The 23,196-nt window shown below is 38.9% G+C and overlaps 3 protein-coding genes across 5 annotated transcripts; all 3 read right to left on the bottom strand.

Moving 5' to 3' along the window:
* Window positions 1-764: 764 nt before the first annotated feature.
* LOC149017555 (endoplasmin homolog) lies at window positions 765-7,516 on the bottom strand. 2 transcript variants are annotated; one of them, XM_089151887.1, is made up of 15 exons: window positions 7,343-7,516; window positions 6,823-6,946; window positions 6,514-6,667; window positions 6,317-6,397; window positions 6,107-6,218; window positions 5,865-5,991; window positions 5,610-5,748; window positions 4,331-4,445; window positions 3,679-3,860; window positions 3,369-3,584; window positions 3,082-3,247; window positions 2,679-2,820; window positions 2,398-2,548; window positions 1,837-2,241; window positions 765-1,278 (listed from the first exon to the last, which is right to left on the bottom strand). In XM_089151887.1, the coding sequence occupies exons 1-15, from the start codon at window positions 7,407-7,409 to the stop codon at window positions 1,015-1,017; spliced, it is 2,445 nt and encodes an 814-aa protein (XP_089008013.1). In that variant the 5' UTR covers window positions 7,410-7,516; the 3' UTR covers window positions 765-1,014. The 2 variants fall into 2 exon arrangements, with proteins under 2 accessions (XP_089008013.1, XP_089008014.1); XM_089151888.1 differs by having other exon boundaries at window positions 3,679-3,857.
* Window positions 7,517-8,517: 1,001 nt separating this feature from the next.
* Window positions 8,518-12,651, bottom strand: LOC149017554 (Glycosyl hydrolase family 10 protein). Its single transcript, XM_089151886.1, has 7 exons — window positions 12,063-12,651; window positions 11,947-11,984; window positions 11,683-11,842; window positions 10,197-10,369; window positions 9,829-10,077; window positions 9,111-9,749; window positions 8,518-9,026 (listed from the first exon to the last, which is right to left on the bottom strand). The coding sequence occupies exons 1-7, from the start codon at window positions 12,166-12,168 to the stop codon at window positions 8,691-8,693; spliced, it is 1,701 nt and encodes a 566-aa protein (XP_089008012.1). The 5' UTR covers window positions 12,169-12,651; the 3' UTR covers window positions 8,518-8,690.
* A 3,523-nt stretch (window positions 12,652-16,174) lies between these two features.
* On the bottom strand, window positions 16,175-19,674 carry LOC149017553 (protein NUCLEAR FUSION DEFECTIVE 4-like). Of its 2 annotated transcripts, XM_089151889.1 has the most exons (3): window positions 18,978-19,674; window positions 17,763-18,625; window positions 16,175-16,807 (listed from the first exon to the last, which is right to left on the bottom strand). In XM_089151889.1, exons 1-3 carry the CDS (start codon window positions 19,296-19,298, stop codon window positions 16,336-16,338), a joined length of 1,656 nt encoding a protein of 551 aa, XP_089008015.1. In that variant the 5' UTR covers window positions 19,299-19,674; the 3' UTR covers window positions 16,175-16,335. The 2 variants fall into 2 exon arrangements, with proteins under 2 accessions (XP_089008015.1, XP_089008016.1); XM_089151890.1 differs by lacking the exon at window positions 16,175-16,807 and having other exon boundaries at window positions 17,759-18,625; window positions 18,978-19,327.
* Between the last annotated feature and the right edge of the window lie 3,522 nt (window positions 19,675-23,196).

Genomic DNA, 23,196 nt, shown 5'->3' with positions numbered 1-23,196 from the left:
AACATAATTCATGTGAGACTCAAAAATCTCGAGTCTTCTTCAAGGCAGAATATTGAGAATGTTCACTGAATGTGAAAATCACTAAGAGATCCTAGAGTCTGAATGATATTTTCTTCACAATTATATCTTAGAAAATGATCAGTGCTGTACGTGGAAACTGCAACCTCTTTGGGTTCTATCTATGAGAAAGTACAAACTTCAACACTTCTCTTTTGCCTCCTTGTAACTAAATGTGAGCCTCAAACTCTCTCCACACAAGTTTTCTCTTAAAACAAAAAGAAATTTGTCTCACGGTGTTTGTCATGTGCCAAACACTTGAGGAGTGAATTGACTATCACTGCTTCAACCCCCAAGGAAATGTGCAAAAAGATGTCCCTCCTAACACCTCTGCATACTCTTTTACTGGTCCTACATACAGGTCATGTTTTAACACTTACCTGATATTTTAATCAACTGATGATTAAGACTTAATGAGGGTCGAGGTCCCAACCATCCTAGACTTGTGCTTGACATATTAATTAATATCAGCATATATTAAGAAGATTAATATTAATTAATATATAGTTATATAACCATGGTTGAGTCATGCTCAGACTTGAGTTGGATTCACGTCCCACAGAGATTCGCACCATACAACGTGAGTGCGATCCTTAGCCCAAGATATATAACATAGATCCTTACTATATATAAATCAAATAATCAACTCTTTACTTTCTAATGTGAGACTAAAGTTCCGTCACAAAAATCATAAGAAAAAACGATACTAAAATAAAAAATATATTTTATATTAAAATAATATACATAAGTTTTAAACATTTTTCAACAGAAAAGATACTAATCTCTGCAAATTTCTATCACTAAATGAATAATTTTAACTCACTATTCTTACAGTAGTCCAAACCATCCAATTCCTTTCTTGCACCTTAGAAAGGCAGGATGCAATATTTTAGTACTCTCCTAGAGAAACTAGCCCGTCAGAAAATCCTAGTTAAGAGTCTGTCACCTTTCAGACATTTACAACTCATCCTTGCTTGAAGATTCTTCTGTGTCAGAGTCATTCTCTGTGGTTTTAGGTTCATCACCCTTTACTTCAGCTTCAGCCTCAGCCTCCTCTACATCATCTTCCTCTTCAACTGCTGCATCTGGACTGATATTCAGGCTATTCTTGATGGAGCCGTAGATACTGGATGCAAAATCCTTTGGGTCACTAAGCGAGAAACCACTCTCCAAAAGTGCTGTTTGGTACACAAGCCTTGCTGTCTGCTTTACATTCTCATCCTGCCAAGCAACACCATTCAAGTTTTTAGCTTTCTTTAGCACTACTGCACTTCATGGATGAAAGTTGGGCGTGTGTGTGTGAGAGAGAGAAAGAGAGAGAAGGTGGATCAGTCTCAGCCAAAGTAATATCTAACATTCGGTTTGTCAGTTGAGGTGGAAAATGCATAATAAAAAATGAAAAGAAACATTTACTAGCGCCACATCCTATGGTCCATGACAGCAATTCCTGATCAGACACAAGTGAACAGCATAACATCTTCAAATGTCGTTTTCTTTTGCAAGCTTTAATTATCATGTTCAAAACAAGACTTTCTGAGAGGTCATAGTGTTAATAGTATCCAGGGGCCACACCAGTGAGACCACTGGAGGACAATCAGCTAGAAGTTGTTTTCAGAGCCAATCCTAGGTCCCATTTGTGATAGTCCATTTCAGAGGAAAATTAGTTACAACTTACAAGTCAAGTCGAGTCAACTTTCTGAAAAACAGTTCCCATGTGCATAGATTAGCATATAATCGCATACAATCTTCACATGCAAAGTCAAATGGTTAAATGAATACCTCAGGTTCCTTGACAACCCTCTCCCGAAGCTCCTTGATGATTGGGTGCCTGGGGTTAATCTCAAGAACCCTCTTGCCACGCATATATGCCTGCTTGTTGGCATCAGATAGAGTCTGAGATTGCATAATTCTTTCCATGTTAGCACTCCATCCATACTTGGAGGTCACCACTACACATGGGCTGTTATCCAGACGGTTGCTTATCTTCACATCATCAATGTTCTCACTGGCAAGAGCACCCTTCCACCATTTTGTCAGCTCTCTGAATGACTCCTTGACCTCCTTGTCCTTTGATTCTTTTCCAAGCTTAAGCCCTTCCTTGGACACATTCTGGAATTTCTTGTCTTCATAATCCATCAGGTATTGCATTAAGTATTCATCTACAGGATCAGTGAAGAAAATAACCTGGAATCATATATTACACATTACATAAAAGAGAGTTTAGAGGTGAAAAAACCAGCATAACATATCACAGAAAAAAGACTACCAATATCAATAAATAAACAATATCTACGAGCAGATGCTTTCAAATGAACAAGATCCTGTCTTTTGAAATCATACCTCGTAATTTTTCTTCTTAAGCCTCTCAAGGAAGGGAGATTTCTCCAACTGTTCCTTACTGGTTCCTGTAATATAAAAGATATCCTTCTGCCCACGTTTCATCCTTGAGATGTACTGATCTAGTGATGTTAGCTTGCCACCAGACTTTGTACTGCAAATACGAAGGCAAGACAAAAGAAATTATCATGGAAAAAAATATCATCCAAAGTTACCGCAACCCATAAAAGGTGTGAAAACATAACCAGGATGAAGGAAAATATACAAAGGAAATGTGAACTCACGTTTCAACTCTAAGAAGCTTTGCAAGGCGGTTTCTATTGGAAGCATCCTCAACGATACCAAGCTTTATGGACTTCCCAAACTCATTCCAGAACTTGGCGTACTGACCTTTCTTCTCATCATTGTCACTGGATTTTTCAGCTTCTGTCAACAGAAAGCAGAAGAGAGAATCAGATATAACTAGGAGGGCTATCACTGAACTAGGGAACCTGTAGCAATATCAATATATTAAAAATTTGGAATAAGTTTGCAAACTTATCCCTCTTTATGTCAGAGAGAGGCCTGTGCATGCAAGATTTTTTTTTTTTTTGGGGGGGGGGGGGGGGGGGGGTGGGGAGGGGGGATGGTGACAGGTGGATCATCGCCGAAAGTTCTAAATAAGTTCCAAGTTATATATGTTCGTACCATTATTATTATTATCAGTAGCCTCATTGGAATCCTCTTCAGCAATCTTACGGATCATATCAAGAGCTTTGCGAATGAGCTTCTTCTTGATAGTCTTCAGACTGTTGTGCTGTTGAAGCATTTCCCGTGATACATTGAGAGGTAAAGTGTCAGAATCAACAAGACCCTGTCAATGATATAAACAAGCACAATAGTGTTAGATCCCAAGACCCAATGTATCAAACAAAGCCTGGAAACCAGTCTACGTATCCATCCTGTCTTTGTCAAGCAAATATCAAGGGCCCCACCTTCAAAAAGTTCAAGTACTTGGGAAGAAGTTCGTCAAATTCATCTGAGATGAAGACGCGTCTAACATATAACTTCAAGTTGGCTTTGTTGGAGTTATAGTAGCTCTCATACAGATCATGAGGAGCCTTTGGAGGAACAAACAGAATAGCCTTGAACTCTACATCACCTTCAGCACTAAAGTGACTCCAAGCCAAAGGTTTCTCATCACCAAAATCCTGTTCAACAAGTGAACATGTCAATCTGATCAGCAATTCCTAATATGGTAACCTCAAATACATTATTGATGATCTCAAGCGTATGTATCTTTACCTTAGCAAGAGAGTGGTAGAATTTTGTGTATTCTTCATCCGAAACCTCCCTTGGATTCCGTAGCCAGACGGCCTTCACATCATTCAAAAGCTCCCATTCATAAGTTGTTTCTTTCACTGTCTTAACCTTCGGCTTTTTCTCAGAATCTTCTTCTTCTGTCTCTTCCTCAGAGCTACTTTCTGCTGTTATCAACAATAGTCTACAATCATGAGTAAAACACAAAACAGAAGATAACCTTCCAAAAGAAGTGTTCTAAAAGTACATATACAATGATGACACGTAAAGAAGCTTGGCTAACATCATGCAGATTTGAGTACACACAAAATGGGTAAAATTCACACCTCCAAAAAAATAAGGCAAAAGTATTTCAACACTGTAGGAGTAATTTTTGGGAGGTGATGTGCCAATTTGAACTCACTTAAATCAAGAATATGGCATAGATTAGGTTTTATCCATCCAGTAGAGGTTACACATTTCCTTTGAACTTTCAAGACTTTATTTTGTCAAAAAGCCAACTTCACTTTCAGTGAAACTTGACATGTGAGCAGGGGACCTTACAGTTTGCTGCCAAACTAAAACATCACTGTGGAAGGGAAAAATGAAAAATGAAAAAGGAGACTTACAATCAACTTAGTCCATCAGAAAAAGGTACCTGTTTCCTCTTCAACACTAGAGTCTTCATCTGCAGGAACCTCCACATCAACTTCTTTGCTTGCCCACATGTATATAGGGAAGTTAATAAATTCAGAGTATTTCTTCACCAACTCCTGCAGTCAGAGAAAATCATCCAAATCTCAGCCTACCAAATTAAACTACAACAAAGCCCCCAAAAAATTAGAAGTAGGAAAAACAGAATCATTTTTATGGAAAATAGCATAAAGTTTCTGTTTTCTAATCAGAGTAACACAGGTTTGCTGAACAATCTAGCATGCATTCAATGAAGCATATATGCAAAAACTGATTTGCTAGCCAATCTAGTAATCATTCTATCAAGCATTGATGCAATAAAAGAAAATTTTGCATTTACCCCATCTTCTTCAGTTATACAAATCAAAATTGAGAGCTTTGGTAACATAGCACTGAAATACCAACATCCATGAAAAATAAATAATTGTTGCTCAAACAGACATTCAACAAAAAGTCCACTTCCCTTCAGGGTCTGCTGAGAAAGATAGCAAACTAACCAAGGAAAATATGAAAAGACAAATCCCAATTGAAAGGCAATAGAGATCATGATTGATGCAAATCCAACTGGCTTAAAACAGATGAGTTGGAAATGGCATGTGCTAGGCAATCCATTATAGTACAACAGGAAGAGTTGACATTTGATGAAATTAAAAAAGGCAAAGCATAGTCAAATACAGTTCAGCTAGGACACCAATAACCCATCATCCAGAAATGTGCTACTGCAAGTTATAAAGAATGCCTTTACAGGAAACATCAGATCTATTATCTACAGCTGAAAGAAGTCCACGTCTTTCCTTCAATGTTCCATCTATTACTATAACTATTTGGTAAGTTCCATGCGTTTGACCTGGTCCTGTCTGATTCCTATTCATTCTCATCAAGCAATGGGAAAAAAAAAGATTGAGAGGAGAAACAAATTTGAAGGGGGAAAAAGTTTTGGGAAGTAATAAAAGGGGAGGCTCCAAAAACAACATACCCTACATCTACAAGTCCCAGCCAATAACATAAACGGAAACTTTATGTTATATAACAGATTTTTGAATGTCATAGGAAGTGAACGGATATAAGACACGTTCTTCTTTCCATTTCCAAATTATGTTAAATTACCAATCATGTCAGATTGGTGGCTCCGCAGTCTTCAAACAAGCACTTAATAGTAATTAATGATGACAATGTAGGAAGCAAAGCAAATAAAACAAGTTCACTCATTCATAAAAAAAGAATCAATAAATAAGTTCACTCACTTTCAGTTTGTCTTCCTCTAAATATTCCTGGGCTTCCTCTCTGAGATGCAATCTGATCTCAGTTCCACGTCCTAGTGGCTCATTATACTCATCTTCAGAGATTGCGAATGACCCATCAGCCTTCGATTCCCATACATACCTGAAATCAAGAAAGAGAAGTTGGAATGACATCTCTTCCCAAAAGATGAGGTTTATTTTTTTCTTCTTGGGGGGTGGGGGGTGGATCTTGAGAAATCAAATCCCTAAAATCCATACTGTTTGTCATCATTATGTTTGCTAATAACTTCCACATAATCTGCAACAAGATATACAGAGTAAAACCCAACTCCAAACTGTCCAATGAGATTGAGGTCACCACTAGTCTGCATTTTCTCAACAAAGGCTGCATGTAAAGAAATTTTCTATTAAGAAACAACAGATTCAATTGGAAGAAAATGAAGCACAAGCTAAAGTTCATTGCCATCAGAATGTTCCTGCACTTCAATTAAGAATGATACCTGAAGTTCCAGACTTTGCTATGGTTCCCAAGTTTTTAATGAGATCTTCTTTTGTCATTCCTATACCTCTGTCGCGAATAGAAAGCACTTTGTTTTCCTTATCTAATTTAATCTGTAATTTATGTATTCAAAAAATATCAGTGAACATTTGAAAACCAGAAATTCCAAACAATGAAGAATTTCAATATTTCACTAACCCCGTTGACCAACCTGGATCTCAAGCTTAGTGTTATCACCTTCACCCAAGATCTCCTTATCTGTGAGGGAAAGGAACCTGATCTTGTCCAGTGCCTGACATAGAACAAATAAATTCAAATAGAATCAACAGCACAAAGGAGTGGGAGATAAACCAATACTTAAAGAGAACAATAAAAATCCAATTATTCTAGTTAGCAGAATCTTCTCACATCAGAAGCATTGGAGATTAGCTCCCTCAAGAAAATGTCTTTATTGCTATAAAGAGAGTTGATAATTATATCCATGAGCCGAGAAACCTCAGCTTGAAACTCGAACTTCTCAGCATTGTGGCGGAAAGATTTCTTTGAGATTGAATCCGCCTCTCTGAACCAAATTAATAAGTCCTCTTAGAATAGAATGAAGAAAAAGGAACAACATGTCTGCACATTCTAACAGATCCACAAAGAAGATATCCAGAAACTAAAAACAGGAGTAGATGAAACAAATACTAAAAGGGCGTCTGGATGGGGGAAGCAAACCTCTTAGCAACGTCCGAATCAGTAGACAATCCATTAGGAACCGCACCGATCTTATCTTCAACCTTTGGGGGATTGACAAGACCTTCGGATTCGCTTTCTTCCGCATTGGCATGTATTTTGCGACCTAGAGAATAAGATAAATCACAACACCAGATTAAAAAAATTAGCAAACCACCAAAAGAGACCAGATTAAGAACTTCAGCTCCAAAATACATCTGATCCTCCGACTACTTTCTGTATCGACCCAGAAGTTAAATTCCTCAGAAAATGAGACTTTACTACCAAAACCCATTAGAAATTCTGAAAATCAAACCGGACGAATTCTGTGTATGTAGAATTACGTAGATACTAATACGACATGAACAATCAAAAATCGCAATAAAAGTGAAAACACCAAAACACTTCCGTCTCTAAGAACTACAAAAAGCTTACAAACACACAAGTATCAGATCTGGCAAGAATTCGAAAAGAAGAATATAAAAGTTCGATAGACTCAGAGTTCCACTGTAAAAAATCAGACCTTGATCCGGAAGGAGAGAAAGAAGAAGCAACAAAAGCAGAGCTGAAGGAATTGTCCACTTTTTCATCGTCTTCGCCAAAGTAGCAAATACCAGTGGCTTTAGCTACCTTACTAAACTCAGTGTGTCTTTATCCTTTTCCGGATTGAATCTTCGAATAATGCAGATAATGAACTTTCGAGCTCCAATTAATTAATTCTCATTTTGGTTTGCGGTATTTATACAGTGACAAACCAAGGGTGGCGACGCGACGAATCGATGTACTGAACTTGACTTTCAAGAAACGGCAATCGACGGATAAGTTTGCTAAATCTTGCCACGGTGGAAGATCCGACGACGATCATGTGTCCATTGGCAGATGGCAAGCTTCTATTAGATGGCAGTGTCAACCTGACGTGGATAACAAGTACAAGAGAGAGGAAAATTATTTTTTTTTCACCAAGTGGAAGCCAGTCATCAAGACTGCACCCATTCTGCACCCATTGGCCCTTTGGGGATGGGATAGGGGATGTCGAGAGAATACCACAGACCACCTAAGACTTTAGTCCTCTCACAATAAATTGTCCTCTAATGCACTAGAAGTGCACCTTCAAAGAGAGCAAATGTTAGACTCTAGATGACCTCCCCATGGAATATTATTGCTCTCTTAACATTTTTTTCATCCCACATTTTGTTGGAGCCCACATATAAGTATAATCACAAAAAATTCAAGAGTGTAACCATCATTGAGTCCCACACAAAATGTGTAGGAGATGATTTGGATTCCAAATGTCATGAAATGTAGATGGTTCACTGCACATTGATGGGTTCGTGTAGTATGCATCGAAGATTCTAATTCAAGTTTAATTCAATCGGGTTGACATTGATGAGAAAGACCATTGCCTCATACTGAGTGATCAAGATTTCAAAGCCATGCAATTTGCATGCAAGGTAACTTGAATGTCATTTGGCCGGAAGAGGTAACTTCACCTCATTTTGTGACTAAGAAATGTAAAGGTAGAGTGCGCCTCCTCGTCAAGAGAGATAATCCGATTTCTAACTAAGTCTGGGCTTTCTTGAGAACCACAATTAGTAGGGCCCTTCATCGGTTAAGCCCATCCCATCACTGATATACATACAAGTATAATTCGTTTAGGATGTATTTCCTTACCACACTACAGGACAAACTGAAAAGAAAGGCGAAATATGAATTTCAAATTCCTCAACTAATGGTCTGTTCAATGGTGTCAATTCCGTTCCTTCATTTCTCGTTTTATACTTCAAATAATCCATACAGTTTATTTCTAATTTTATACTTCAATGAATCCATTAGAGTTTTCTCTCTGGAAAACATGAGAAGGAAGCAACAGTTCATAGTTGAATGCTGAAGTGTCTAGTTTCATCTCCTCCACTTACTGAGAATGTTGCATTTGCAGATTTATAACCATAACTGGCATATGCCTTGTATTCTCCTAAGAACCCGTAAAAGCTATACGAGCCATGTTCATCTGTCTGACCCTCTAGCTTCCCGGTTTGCCATTCTGTAAGGAGCTTATCAACAACATCACCAACTGGTAAATTGTTGAGATCATTATCTGTGAGACACATTTGGTAGCACCCATTAGAATGAAGGGCTGTCCAAAGCATGATTCCTGTCACAGAGTGATGAGAAAACCCTTCCCTTAACACTTCCTCAAGATAACTGGCCTGTAAAGCACACCATCAAAGACATCAATTAAAGGGGCAGTGTAATTCTCAGATACTTGACAAATTACAGATCTGTGTTATTACCTGTGTTTGCTTGTCTATGGTCTTGCTAATGTCAACTTCTGTGAGCCAGATAGGAAGACCCAAAGTAGCCAACTTGTCCAAAACACCTCTCATGAGAGGAAGGTTGGGTACTGTGAAATGGCTCTCAAGGCCAATTCCACTCATTGTTGCACCGCCTCTTTGGAGTTCTCTGAGTCTTGAAATGTAATCATCTACTGTAGAATTAACATCAGCACAAGTCTCCACCACATTGAAATCATTCAGGAACAAAGTAGCTAGTGGATCTGATTGGTGTGCAATCTTAAAGAAATGTAAAGTGGCATTAGGGCCAAGCCTCTGTTCATAAAAGTCGAAGTGAAGCATTTCATTGCTGACATCCCAATGTATGAATTCCCCTCTGTATTTCTTCATTAGGCTTTCTATTCGAGATTCAATAGCTGCCATTAGCTCTTCATTTGTCAGATTGCGAACCCATGCTGGAGTGTACTTAGGATCTTCCCAGAAGATGTTGTGGCCTCTGACGATCATTTGATTTGCCCGAACAAAATCCAGCATCTGATCTGCATCGGTGTAGTTGGTTTTCCCTCGTTCAGGTTCTGTTGCGTACCATTTGAGCTCATTTTCAAATACTGCTGCATTGAAACGCTTGACAAACCAATTCTGTAGTATGGAAGATGGAACGTTAGTCAATTAGGTAAAAGTCATTTTAAAAGCTAGCCCTCCTATAAATTTGTTTCACCTGGTAAGGCAAGTTTCCTATAATTGTCTTGGCTATTGCAGAACCGAATGGGAAATCTTTGGAGCTCTGCTCCACCTTGATTGTGGCTCCTTGCAACTTATTCCCCTGGGCATCTGATACGTGCAATATTATAGCTCGTTTCCTTAGACTGTTGATGTTGTACTCTTGGTTCATCCTCCACTGCTGCTCTGTAAATGGTTGCAAAGAGGCACTTGCAATTGAGATGTCAACCTCCCTTGCATCTGCATTCTGCATCACAGATGTGTTAGTCCTTCAATTCGTAGATGGGAAAGAAGATTTTTTTGGGTAAGCTTGCCTTTGATTCTCGTTTGGATGGTGATGGTGAGGGAAACAGAGTAGGATTTCACCTGAAAAAATAGGACAGATAGCTGTGATGGTGCATCCAGGACAAAGCCACCTTTGAGAAAGGACCAACACCCACTCTTTGACACCACGCTTCCAATGCAACTATACGTCTGACTTTCCGTCGATAATCTAGCTCTTATAAGCGTTGATTCTGCACCACTGATCTTGACCCACACTGTTTCAGTAGACATGCACACATATGAATACTACCCTACTATGCTTTAACCGGGAAGAACAAGAGAAAAGGAGGAACAGTATCCTGTGACACTTGGCCTAACTTTATAACTGATTCCAAAGATGGGGGGAAATTAAAAAAGGAAAACCTTGTTTCATCAACTAAGTGGAGAAGAGATTCTAATATCCATCAATCCTATAAAATTCTAGTATTTTTCAATCTTTACCCTAGTGTGTCGAGTCTCTATTTGTCTCCATAGAAAATTCTTAGTATTGTGGTAAAAAGAGTAAATTACATTATGGACATGTATAATTTGTCACTTTACGTCTGTACATATCCAACCTGCCATCAAATGTTGGTTCTATTGATAATGACAAACATCTCTCAGTGAAGAGGTCAAGATTTGATTATCCTAAGGTAAATGTAGGACCCAATTGATAATCTATCAAAAAATTAAGTTATGGTGTTTTTTACATCCAGAAACAAAAAGAATCAATAGAAAATGCTTTTATTTCAAGTGATTTTTAAAAAAAAATTTATAAAACTTTCTGCTTCATGAAATAATTTGACACAATAACTATTTGCTATTATGCCAGTCTTTGAAAGAAAAATTGTTAAGTAAAATAGTTCAGAATGTACTCAAGAAATTTAGCATTCTGAATATAAGAACTCTACTAAAATCTTTGTAATATTTCCTTCCCTTCGAGAAGCAAGTTCATCCAATGCTTACAAAAAAGGAAAAAGAAGAAGAAGAAAGTACAACCTGGTTTATGTGGTATGTTAACCTTATCCCTAGACTGGTCAACGTACCGCTGTGGAAAGGGAAAAATCCCCTCTGTGTGGCCATCACCTTGTTCCCCATACCTGAGCCCATGGTGAGTTCACTATTGGTACCTCGGACAGCAAAAAATTTTCCTAGGTAAAATTACCCGGAAAGCGATTTCACAATAAATTATGTGGTAAAGAGTATTTCTTTAAGACCAATCCACAACATTGTCCATAAACCACATAAATCTTGGTGTTTGCATTGTCTAATTTGCAGTTTCTTTGCATCAGTCATACTGTTCCATATCGACGACTCTTTGTTTTGCATGAAAGTGCAATCTATAATAACGCCATGGAATTACAAAAATGAATAGTTGCTCCTATCCCTAAACTTGTGGATCTCATTTGTGAAGCTTATCCTGCGGTGAATTTTGTCAGAATTTCATTTTACCAGGATGAAACAAGCAAACTGAGTTAATTTTGCGAGATGAAATGCAGCATCAATAGAGTCATTTATTTTCAGAGAAAGAGAGAGAGAAGAACTCAACCGGAGAAACAGTATTTGGTGCGGAGCGTGAGATTCTGCAAAACGAACGCCGGCGAATAGGTTCCGGTAGTTTCGAGCCCAGTTTCGGTGACGTTGTAATTCGGAGCGTAATCTTTGAGAATCCCTCCGTTGTACAGTGGGCCCTCCGGTTGAGGTTTGCACTGCCAGAATCACCGGTAGACACAGATGATATCATATGGAATCAAAAGCTTGAAACAGAAGAACCAATAATATTTTGGAAGCCAACAATGCTTATATGTCGTACCTCTGTGTAAGCAGACGAATCATAGGTAGGCCCATCTCCTGTAACAAAACGAAAAAACAATCTTGGATTAATCGAGCCATTATGTGTGTAAATATGAATGGGAATTGAAGAACTACCGTTACTAGCAGCGGAGCAAGTTTTATTGGAGAAGCATAAGCAGAAACACAAGAGATTGATCATCAAGAGAAGAAGTAAACAGAAGAGTGGTCGGTCGTCTTCCATGCTTCGCTCTTCTAATTCACCAGTTAAGGAAACGATGCGGTTTAGACTACAGGAAATGTTTCAAGGATCGCTTTTCTTTGGACGCAGGAAGACAGGAATCGCAAGAAAGAGACAGAATGGGTCACACGGGAAACAGTGAGTGGAGTGCAGTGCAGTGCAGTGCAGCTTGAGGTGAAACTCCCTCCCGTGTCCACTCACATGTGGCATTCGAAGATTGACTGACTGAAGGAATAATAACGCTCAAACTAGTTTTGGCATTTTGCTTCACATTTTTTTGTACATATATATCATCCTCTGGTGTCTCTCTGGTTCACCGCCTTCCACCGGCCAACCATCCCCATCCCCAACCCCTTCGAATGGGCAAATGAGTTATTATATTCAGTCCTCTCTCTGAGCTCTAGCTTTATTGGGCTTCCCCTTATAGTACTGAAAGGGTTTTCCAGCAAGTGGCTTTAGGACTTCACGCTCTGATTCATATACTTTTTTTTGGTTAAAACGCTCTGATTCATATACAAACCTAGGAAGTGGTGGACTTACATGCCATACCCCACTAATTAATGTGTGTGTTTGTCTGGGACCATAGTTCTGGAATGGCCTTGCCTTTCTTTTTTTTGGTGGTGGCGGAATGAGATGGAAGGCTATCCTTTACGAGCCTTTCATTCCAGGCCAGGTTGTTGCGTGCCTTTATTGCTACAGGAAATTGGACTACATTGTGAGGAGAGGGTAATTCACATCAGAGATATTGCTGGGCTTCCAAGCTAGTACTGTAGTCAATTATCCTACTGTTGATTGCCTGAACTTACACTCTAAGCATGGGATAATGGCTTCTAATTGGATTAGGATCAACCCGGGCTTGGGATAGAGTTCAAGTGTGTTACAATGTACATGGACTTTGCTTCAGTCTTGCACATCAAAATTTCGGACCAGTGCATTACAGTATACTGAAGCGATTTATTAGGTTCAACAGAGCCAATCAGTAAATGGTCTGACAGGCTGACATCTTTCTGTCTGTTACTCTGTTTTTCACTTTTCTCATTCCTAACAGTAACAGCTACCCCCAATTTAGATTTTTACAAGTCTCAATGCTATTTCAGAATTTGAATTTTCAGGCATCAAAGAAATTGTACCTCTGTTGCATATTTCTATCAGATATCTACTAGAAAAGACCAACTGGAACACTAAAATGAACCATAAATGCTCAAAAATAAACCTCTCTCTTAAATCATGTGATGAATGTAAAGAGAGCATAATGATAAAAAAAACTCGGACATGCAAAAATTCAGTACTTGATAAAAGACCAATTAATGTGAAGAGTTCAAGGGGACTTTCTCTTCCCACTTTATCATTTTGAAAGAAGCATACGTGCCCTTCACGCTTCAAGCATTACCATATAATTATTTCACCTTGATATTGTTAACGCTGTTATTTTTGTAGGGGAAAAGATTTATAACTCTTGGTGAACAGAGACTTGGAAAAGAGTTGGCTTGAGAAGTTGAGAAGCAGGATTGTTCCTTCCTACCTACTACTACCTTTGCTGACAGTTAATGAACTCAACTACTTCAGCTTTGTTATGACTTCATAAATAATCCAAAACACCCTTGTACCGAAAAGGAAAAAATATCACCTACTGTGCCGTGCATATATGAGAAAATATCGTCTGCTGTAAATCGATCGTACAGTGAGTTGCAGTGCATATCTCCCAGCGTGCCATGTGACACATTATTAAGATCCAATGGTAAAAAATGTTTGGGTATTTTTGTTCTTTAATACCGGCCTAAATTTTCAATTTAGGTCCCACCCAACCCACTTTCCTCTTTTCCATGGTGGTTTTCTTCCCATTAATGATGTTGAGTCACTGAGCATGTAACTCAGGTAAGAACCTCTTCAGATTCCATTAGGAAGCTCAATTAATTCAGCTAATTTAGGGGTGTCAAGATGAGCTCAAACTTGACCTTTAGATCAAAAAGCTTCTGAAAATGGCAGAGATAATTTCATGGTACTTTCTGGTTTAGAATCGGCGGTATCGTACAGTAGGGTGTTTGGTAAGTCAAGGAAGATTAGGCTTCTACGTTGTTGTTTTTGAATTTCATAAAACAGGAAAGCAAGAAAAACACAAGACATCTTGAGAGCATAACTCAAGAAACCAAGGCTCGGAAATGGGCCACACTGTCTTATTTGCCAATGACAGCGCCCTCCTGGCTAGAGCATCGGCTACACAATTAGCCTCTCTAGAGGTAAAACAAAAAGACCACCTAGGAATCTGATGGACCAAGATTCGAATGTCATCTAAGATGGGGCTAACATCCATAGGATCACACAGTAGAACCCGATTGAGAAGAGAGATCAGGTACAAGCAATCCGACTCGAAGCAAACATGCTCCAACTTGGCCTCGATCGCCGCCAACACCCCGCATCTGAGAGCCGCTGCTTCGCCACACAACGCAGAAGAGTATCGCCCGGGCACAGATAAAGCCAAGCACATAGTCCCACTTGAATCACGGCCCACCATTAACATTAGAACAAGCATAATCATAGTTGATTTTGAACCCCTGGGAAGGTTTTGACCATAATGGTCTCACCTCATGTCCACCACCGGTACCACTGACATTAGATCCAGTAGATCCAACAACACCCCAAAACTCAACATGGGCTTTCTTAGCACTACTGACAATTTCATCAGGGCTCCATTTCTTCCCATTAAACACCAGGTCATTACGAGCTAACCACAAAAAGATCCAGTAGATCCAGTTCGTGACGTTTTTACAGTGGGATGCGGGAGGAGTTTGTCTGGTGAGGAAAACGATCAATGGAAGTTTATGCATGTGATAGGGGTTTCATGTCAAAATTTCTTAGAACAAGGTAAAAGGATGAGACTGGTTATATAAATTAAGAATCAAAATAAATCAATAGTTAAATCTAGAAGGAATCGAGATCAGAGACAGTAAAAGTTTTGCAAAGATAGGGTTTCATTTAATGGAAGTTTGGTGGGAGAAGGGTAGCTGTTGTCTTTGATTCTACTTTTCCTCTTCTAAATAGTAACTCTCTTTCTCTGATATTAAAAGTAGGAACCAATGGGTTCGGTCCAAGTGGTAAGCAGCTTGGTCTGCTTAAGCAAGGTTCCGGTATCAAAACCTTGTGGATGCAAAAAATCCTCGCTGGGAGACTCACCCACCACAGCCAGGTGTGCGATCCAGTTGAACACCGAATTAGTTAGGGCAAAGCCTTAGACCGGGGTTGGCAACAAAAAAAAAAAAAAAAACGTAGGTTTCGTGTTTACTGCATAATATCTGTGAAAGAAGAATCACATTTTCACCATGTGATGCTTCTTCTCCAGTTATATGCCACCCAAACCCCTGTAGATATTAAAGAATAAAAATACCCAAACCCCTGTAGATGTTTATATGCCACATGGCACTGTACAGACAATTTTTTTTCAGGATGTATATGCCAATTGTCAAATAAAAGCAAATAAATTACAAAATCAAGCTTTAAATCACATCCTGTTATTTGGCATACATAAATACACTGTTAGTGCACAGCAGAGGATTTTTCCACCAAAAATTTCATTTTTGAAAGGCCAGGTTTGTGCTAAGCCCATGATTATTTGATGTAAGATGAATAAATGGACCTGGAAAAGAATCCAACCAAATTCCACTGAATTTAGAGCATATGGGCCAAAGCAGGTATCCTCCATCCATGGCAGAGGAAAGAATCTTCAGTGACCAGGAAATTTCAGTAGTTCTTAAATAGTTAAAACTTAAAAGTTAAAAACTACACCCGTAAGAGGCGGAGAGTAACATAAGAAAATCAAAATAAACAGATAAAACAGGATCCAAGAAATGCAGAACTACAACACGAGAATGGAAAAAGATAGCGCAAGAGAGATAATAGGTGAGAGTGAACATGAGGCTTTGAAATCCGACGAAAACTCCATTAATTATCGGACTTGTTTAAACAAAGAATACACCTTGGACCTTGGAAAAACAGACAGAATTGGAAAAACAGATGATACTTTAGTAGTTTATTTAGCTATAACTCGGCTAAAAAGCACTTGTTGCTGAGAAATCAATATTACAACAACTGTTACAAGGAGCGAAGACTTCCCAAGAGATCACTTGGATAAACACCCATCACATCTTAGGGGGTAATGAATTGAGTTTGTGTTGCCTAAGCTTTGTTTGTTTTCTTGGAAGAACTGTTCTTGGTACCTTGGATCTTGGAATACAGATTCTTTGTTCTGATGGCCAACAAAACGTCCAACCCAAACCCAACAATACATGCAATAGCCATGATCATGAACACCAGCCTGTAGCAATGGGCACCAACGCAGGTTGTGGCACCTGAGGGGGTAACCGTTGCCTCTGCATCATACAAGTACCCAGCGAGAAGGCCGGAGAAGAGGAAAGAACCCAATGGAAGGTTGAGGATAAGGATGTTGTAGATGAGACCATAGTATTTCAAACCAAATAGATCAGAAGCAGTAGGAACTGTGACAGCGACACGAACTCCATAGCATAACCCAACCACGCTAGCACCAACGTAGAGTGACCCTGGCAAACCAACGGCCATCACCACATACCCAACTGCCATTAGAATCTGAGAAGCTGCATTCCATAGAGGTCTTGGTGTTGCCGCTCTCCTGCAAATTAATTGACAGACAGGTTGATATACAATCGAGATATCATTTACCCTAATTAATTCTTATCATGTGCTCCAAAGATTCAAATTTGTCAAATTCCTAAAAGTCTATCAAACATAAGAAAAGATTTTCACAGATCTATAATTTATGCAGTCTCTGATTCAAAAGACTTGAAACTTGGGTTACAAAAGGTAGATTGATTTCATTGATATTTCCCAAAATGAACAATAAGGAGCATTCATGGCCTCTCAAAAATAGATTGAAACAAGAAAATTAAACAGATTCTGATCACCCAAGTCCTCCAACTATGATCCGATTCTTAAACAGTAATTAAAACCCCACTTGTCCCACCCACGGATTAAGAACCAGGTCAAAATCTTAAGAAAATTATAGGGCCAGAATAGACACATAGCACAGGCTCGAACCAGGAAGGAAAATATAATATTGAAATGAATACAACAACGAAGAATGGTGTCTTAGGATCTTCTCTTTAGATACGAATATTTCAGTACTATTTTATCAAATTGTCAAGCGAGATTTACAACCGATTTTCTCAACGGTCGCTCCTTCTTGCCCTAGAGTTCAGCGCGTTTACTAAAGCAAATCAGAAGCAAAACGCAGAAAATCCTGCTTTGCCTTCCCAATACCTACTTTGCTTGACCTAATCAAAGGTGTCATTTTGCGTTGCTTACTGTGATGGAGATGGGTGGATTAGGTCATCTTCCATTACCATTTTCCCTACCCAAGTAACAACCTATTTACTCTGACTTAAATTTTTTGGAAAACATCGAACAGACAAGCAAATGAAAACCCTTGAAAATGACAGAATTGAAATGAAAATTTTCCATACATTGGGAAGCATTTGGTTTGAGTGGCAGAGTGGAGTCGTCCATTGTAGTAAAAAAATGTAATGTCAATTCAAGAACAGAGTAAGGGCAGAGACTAGAAGGTTTACCTCATGAAGTACTCAGACAAGGAACCTGATATGATACGTCCAAAGAAACCCCAAATGCTTGTAAGGGATACGAAAATTGATACGTCTACGTAGCCAAGGGCCAACCCCATCTGCGCCATGTTGTTCATCACTGCCAGCCCTGTTCCAACTCCACACAGAAACGACACGAAGAGTATCCAGAAATCCAGCGTCACTAACGTCTCTACGATCGTGTGGTCCTCTCCGATCACAGGTCTTCTCTTCGTGGTTTCCACGCTAACCACCTCCTCCGACGGAGATGCCGTTGTCGTCACCATCTCCGGCTTCTCGTCCGACGCCGGAACTACTTGCTGAACCAACAAAGGCTCTTGGATCTGACGCTCCACATCACCCGAACTATCCTTCCCTGCAACCCAACTCTGCCATAAAGCATACAACGGCACCCCCAATGGAGCAGCCAGAAGGACAAGGATCCCTATGGCGAACACAAGCGAAACAATCCTGCCCTTTTCTCCTCCTGAGAGGTCGAAGACCAAGAGGTAAACAGCTATGACCACGGCGGTCACATTAATGATATTAAAGTAGCGCGTTTCTTCCTTGTCTGCGGCTACTCCTTCGGTGGGTGGGGTTTCACGAAGGAAGAGCACCGCCGCAGAGCAGACGACCGCAGGGACGATCGCCAACATGAGGAGGAAACTGGATGGGCTATCAGAGAAAAGGGCACTGCAGACATCGGTGAAAATAGCAGTGCTGAGGCCAACGTAGCCTTTGAGGATGCCGGAGACGGGGCCTCGGTTCTTGCTGAAGTTTCGCATACAAGTTACCAATATCGCCGTGTTCATCCATGTCGTGCTGTTGCCTCCCATGCACAAAAATATACACATCTGCACATTATTAACAGAAAGAACTTAAAACTTTTCATTCATTCTCAGCCATCGTTGTGGTATTCGTAGAAATGTCTCAATGACTCGAAAGGTTCCTTCTTAACTTGTCATTCATTGTACCCTCCTAACTGCTCGAGAAATTTACAGTCCTAAATTTAAACTTGACCTCTTAGTAATGACAGTGACGAAGGGAAGAACTTGAGTACCAAACAACAATTAGAGTTGCAGTTACAGTCTTACTGAGCCTCCGAGATTTTTTTTGATGGATTAATTGTAAATTTGTGATTGTGTAACTATCGATGAAGGGTAAAGTTACCTAAAATGGGAGACTGGTAGTTTTGGAATTGCGTACCTGCCAGTATGGAAGGGGGCGAATTCGTTGGCTAACAACGAGCCACTGAACTCCATATCCAATTAAGCCTTCGAGTGAACCGATGAGGAGAAGGACCTGAGTAGGAAGACGATCCGAAGTCAAACCAGCGAGGAGGCCAAAAGCCTTTCCTACATCTTTAGCGACAGAAAGGTTATTGAGTTGCATCTGGGTAAGAGCCATGAGAGATTTCAGAGCATCTGAGTAATTCGAAAAGGTGTAATTGTTGCCAGAGATAGCCTGCACCCAAACGGCCGAGACAAACCCCAGCCATTTTCTGGCCGGTGATACGGCGGAAATCATACTTTTCTTCTTTTTCACAACAAACCCAACAACCAGTCAAACAAAGAAACGCAGAAGGAATGAAAAAAGAAGAGTAGAACAAAAGAGACAGAGGCACTGGGAGATGAGGATATAGGCACGAATATTCAGAAAGAAAAAGGAACTGGAGCCTCTGAGATGTAGAACGCAAGAGTTCTTGAAACTTGGAATCAGTGCAAGACTCAAAGCAAATTGATCTTGGGAATGATGTTGTTGCTTATTTTATGGTGTTCTCTTGGTCTTTAGTGGGTCCTCTTCTCTCATAATTTATTAGAATCAGTTTTAACAATCGTTTTGAGGGTTGACACGCACAGCTTGGTGCAAAGCCCTGGTGAGTTCCGGGCCTTCCGGCCGGTTAACTCTAAATAAAAAAAATCGAATTCTAAAAGCATGTTTGACAACTGGCCTTGATTTTGATAAATAATCTGTTTTTCAAGAACTAAATTTGCCGTGAAAGTGAAACCTTTGGCGAACAGTAATTGTAAGGCTTGTACGGCATGCATTTGGTCAAGATGAGTGCGCGGTTTGCCTTTCTCTTTTTCTTTTCTTTGCTTTGCTTTGTTCATTGTTTTGGTTCTCCGTTGGTCACCCCTTGTTGCCGGCCTGCTGTAATCATATATAATTAGAGATCTCTAAGCATTGGAACAGAAGTTTTCGATACAAGTAGCAGTGAAGCCAACTGGGTCTCTTCTGGATATACATCTTTCGATTGATGTATAATCGATCCAATGTACTTCTTGATACATGATATATCAAATTTCCAATTTATCTTCGGACATTTTTGCAGCAATTTTTTTCCTTTCTTAATGATTACAAATCAATTATATGAAAGCCCATCAGTTCATGCAAGCGATGAAAGAGACAGTAAAAAGTGATTGAAGCCATAAATATATAACATAAGAAGAAGACGAAACCTGCACCCGAATCCTTTAAAATGGATGTTCATTGTGGTAATCATATAGAAGGGCCAATTGGAGGTGCTAATGACCCAAAAAAGCAAAATGTTATTGTCCACATTCTGTTGACAATAACATTAGATTTTTTTTAGGTGAAAAACACAGCATTTTTATGGATTCACTTTTCCTTTTCGGAGTTTTAAAACAGACAATTTGAGGTAGATTTGGAGAATTAAGTAATGGAATACCATTGCTAACATCAAGTATTAAATATTAATGATAATTCTCAAAAAATAACTGAGATAAATTATTATGAGTCCATCAGCAAAAGTAACCATAATGGATAGATAATATTGGACCAGATCAATTCTTGTAATCTTTAATGTAAAAAGTTATTTAAAATAGGTGTCTTCTTTCTGGTCCACTATGTTTCAATATTCATTATAGGCAACACTCTTCTTGTGTATGTGGAGATGTTATTCTTTCAAGATAGATCTTTTGTTAGCATATTTTTAAATCTCACCTCACGAATGTCATGTCTGTCCCCCCTCCTCCCAAACCCCTCTTGATTTGCTGTGATTGTAATAGAGATTTGTTTTGTTAGTAATGAGTAACCCTCTTTGTGAAAAGGGTTAAAAATTCGACTCTCCCTAATGATAACTTAACATTATTTCTCTCCTAATCTAAAACTACTAATTATGAAGAAGAAAATAAAATGAAAATATGAAAAAGCATGAGCAACAAGTGGAAGACAATTGGGGAGGAACAGTAAATGATACTCCCCCACTTGTATAAAAGGAAAAGATATCTCACTGATCAATTGCCAACTTGCCAGGAAAAGAAAGCTACCTGGTTTCAAATTTTTTCTTTCCTGTGGATGGAAGAGGTTCCAAACGTAGACTCCAAAGATCCCAAGGGAAATAATCTCATTTCTTGGCAGCATTGGCTTGATAAATGATAATTACATTATCTTATCTTATCTGATCTGATCTGATCTTTCACGTACATGTGGTGATAGATCCTTTGTTCTTTGCACAAGTGGGAATAAATAGTAATTAAAGGCATAGCTGTGTTTTCATCGAATCCGGGGAAAAATAATTCCAGTGTTGGAACATGTACGATATACATTTTCCAAAACGCGACTTCGATCGAAGTTTCTTAATTTATATATCAAAGCGTGTTTGACTCTGACTCTTCGATTGAAGCTTGATGTCGGCCCAGCTGATCGATCATCCAGATATACACGACTTCTATTGCTTGATCGGAGTGATAATTAAGTTGATAAGTAGAGCAGATAAGTCTAAGTCTAACTATCAAGTGGCTTCCGTACCACAATTTATTGACCTTTAATTAACTTATTAGTAATCTGCTTCGCATGCGGTTTAAATTAGTTTCAGCAGGAGATGCGCTTTTAGGAATCGTGGCAGTTTTTAGAGGTAATAATAAGTATAATAAGGAAGTCATAGATTAAATTCTTCATCATCTATACTACATTTTTTCCTTTTCCTACACTCAAGCCTGTGGAAAAAAAAAGTTTAAACAAGATTTAAAAATCTTAGACTCTAAAATTAGATCAAATTCATCATCACAAGTAAGGGTGTGAATCGGTACGGTTTCGGTATGGTACCAACTTTGAATACTGAAAATCAAAACCGTACCGTACCAAATTTAAACGGTATGGTTTCAATATTTGTAAAAATGGTTTGGTACGATTACGGTATTAAATCAGTACAGAAAAAATGTTTAAACACGGTATCTAGTGCAGTACACTTTTGATACAAATAAACCCATGCCACTTTTGTTATTAATTCATTAAGATCCTAATGAAATTGCAAGTTGCAACCAAACAATTGATAGAATTTGATATTAACAAAGACAAAGCAAGTAAATCTAAGAAGAGGAGTGAAGGACCATACGAAAAACTGAAATAGGGAATTATAGATAAGGTAAATGTGAAGTGTTTTCATAATAAAATTACATTTATATCCCTTAATTTGGTACGATATCAATTCGGTACAATTTAGGTACATACCAACAGTATGAGTACCTAAAACCGAAACCGTACCGAAGAAATTCGGTTTCAGTAAGAACCGTACCAAATTTTGAACAGTACGGTACGGTGTGGTTTTAAACGGCGTGGTTTGGTACGGTTAAACGGTTTTGGTACGCAATTGACACCCTTAATCACAAGGTTATTCGATTGGTAACAAAATCAACATCTTTTAGTGTAGAGGTCATCGGTTCAATTTCACTTGATGGTATATTATAGAGCAAATTACACGGCACCTGCTATATTTAGGGTAAATTTCTTGACCACCCACTATTACTTTATAAATTACATTGCACCTACAGTTAAAATTACAAGTTATCCACAGTTACATTTTTAGTTAAATAGTGTAAAATGATTAAAATACCCTTAATTACATTCAACTAAAATACTAGAAAGTGGTAAAACTTGTGACTACCCCTCAGGGTACAAATCGACGAGAGACACATTAACAAGATCCCCTCTATTCGAATCGTCGACAATGGCTCCTGCGAGACCTAAATGTCACATTCCGACGAATCAAATGAAACAGGTTTGCAATCCGAGCCCCAAACCAGAGGCACCGATGATGGCGAACCCCTTGAAGAAATTAGATTATTCAAATCCTTAGATAGATTTATTGATCTTTTCTTAATAGAATGAATAAGATCAAAGAAGAATATTAATTGATGGAATGGAAATAGATCTGGGGAACAACTAGTAGCGAGGGAAGCGGCTTCGCACCTTGATAGTTCTTTCTTATTCTAAAGAGATTGGAGGTGAGCTACAACCAAAGGGTTGTACTTGATGATCTCTTCAAGGATGGCTGATTGTTCTTTGTGAACTATATTGGCGTGTGGGAGAAGAGCATGGAGGAGAGAAAAAGCTCTCACATTGACATGCGCCGCTCCCTCTACGCCAACTTGTGATGCTCTCTAGCATCAACGCCACCTAATTT

This window comes from Hakea prostrata, chromosome 4 (assembly GCF_041222555.1).
Source record: "Hakea prostrata isolate BN-2017 chromosome 4, UWA_Hpros_2, whole genome shotgun sequence".
Classification (NCBI taxonomy): domain Eukaryota; kingdom Viridiplantae; phylum Streptophyta; class Magnoliopsida; order Proteales; family Proteaceae; genus Hakea; species Hakea prostrata.
The sequence above is the reverse complement of the archived record's forward strand: the minus strand, read 5'-3'. Positions and strand labels throughout refer to the sequence as shown.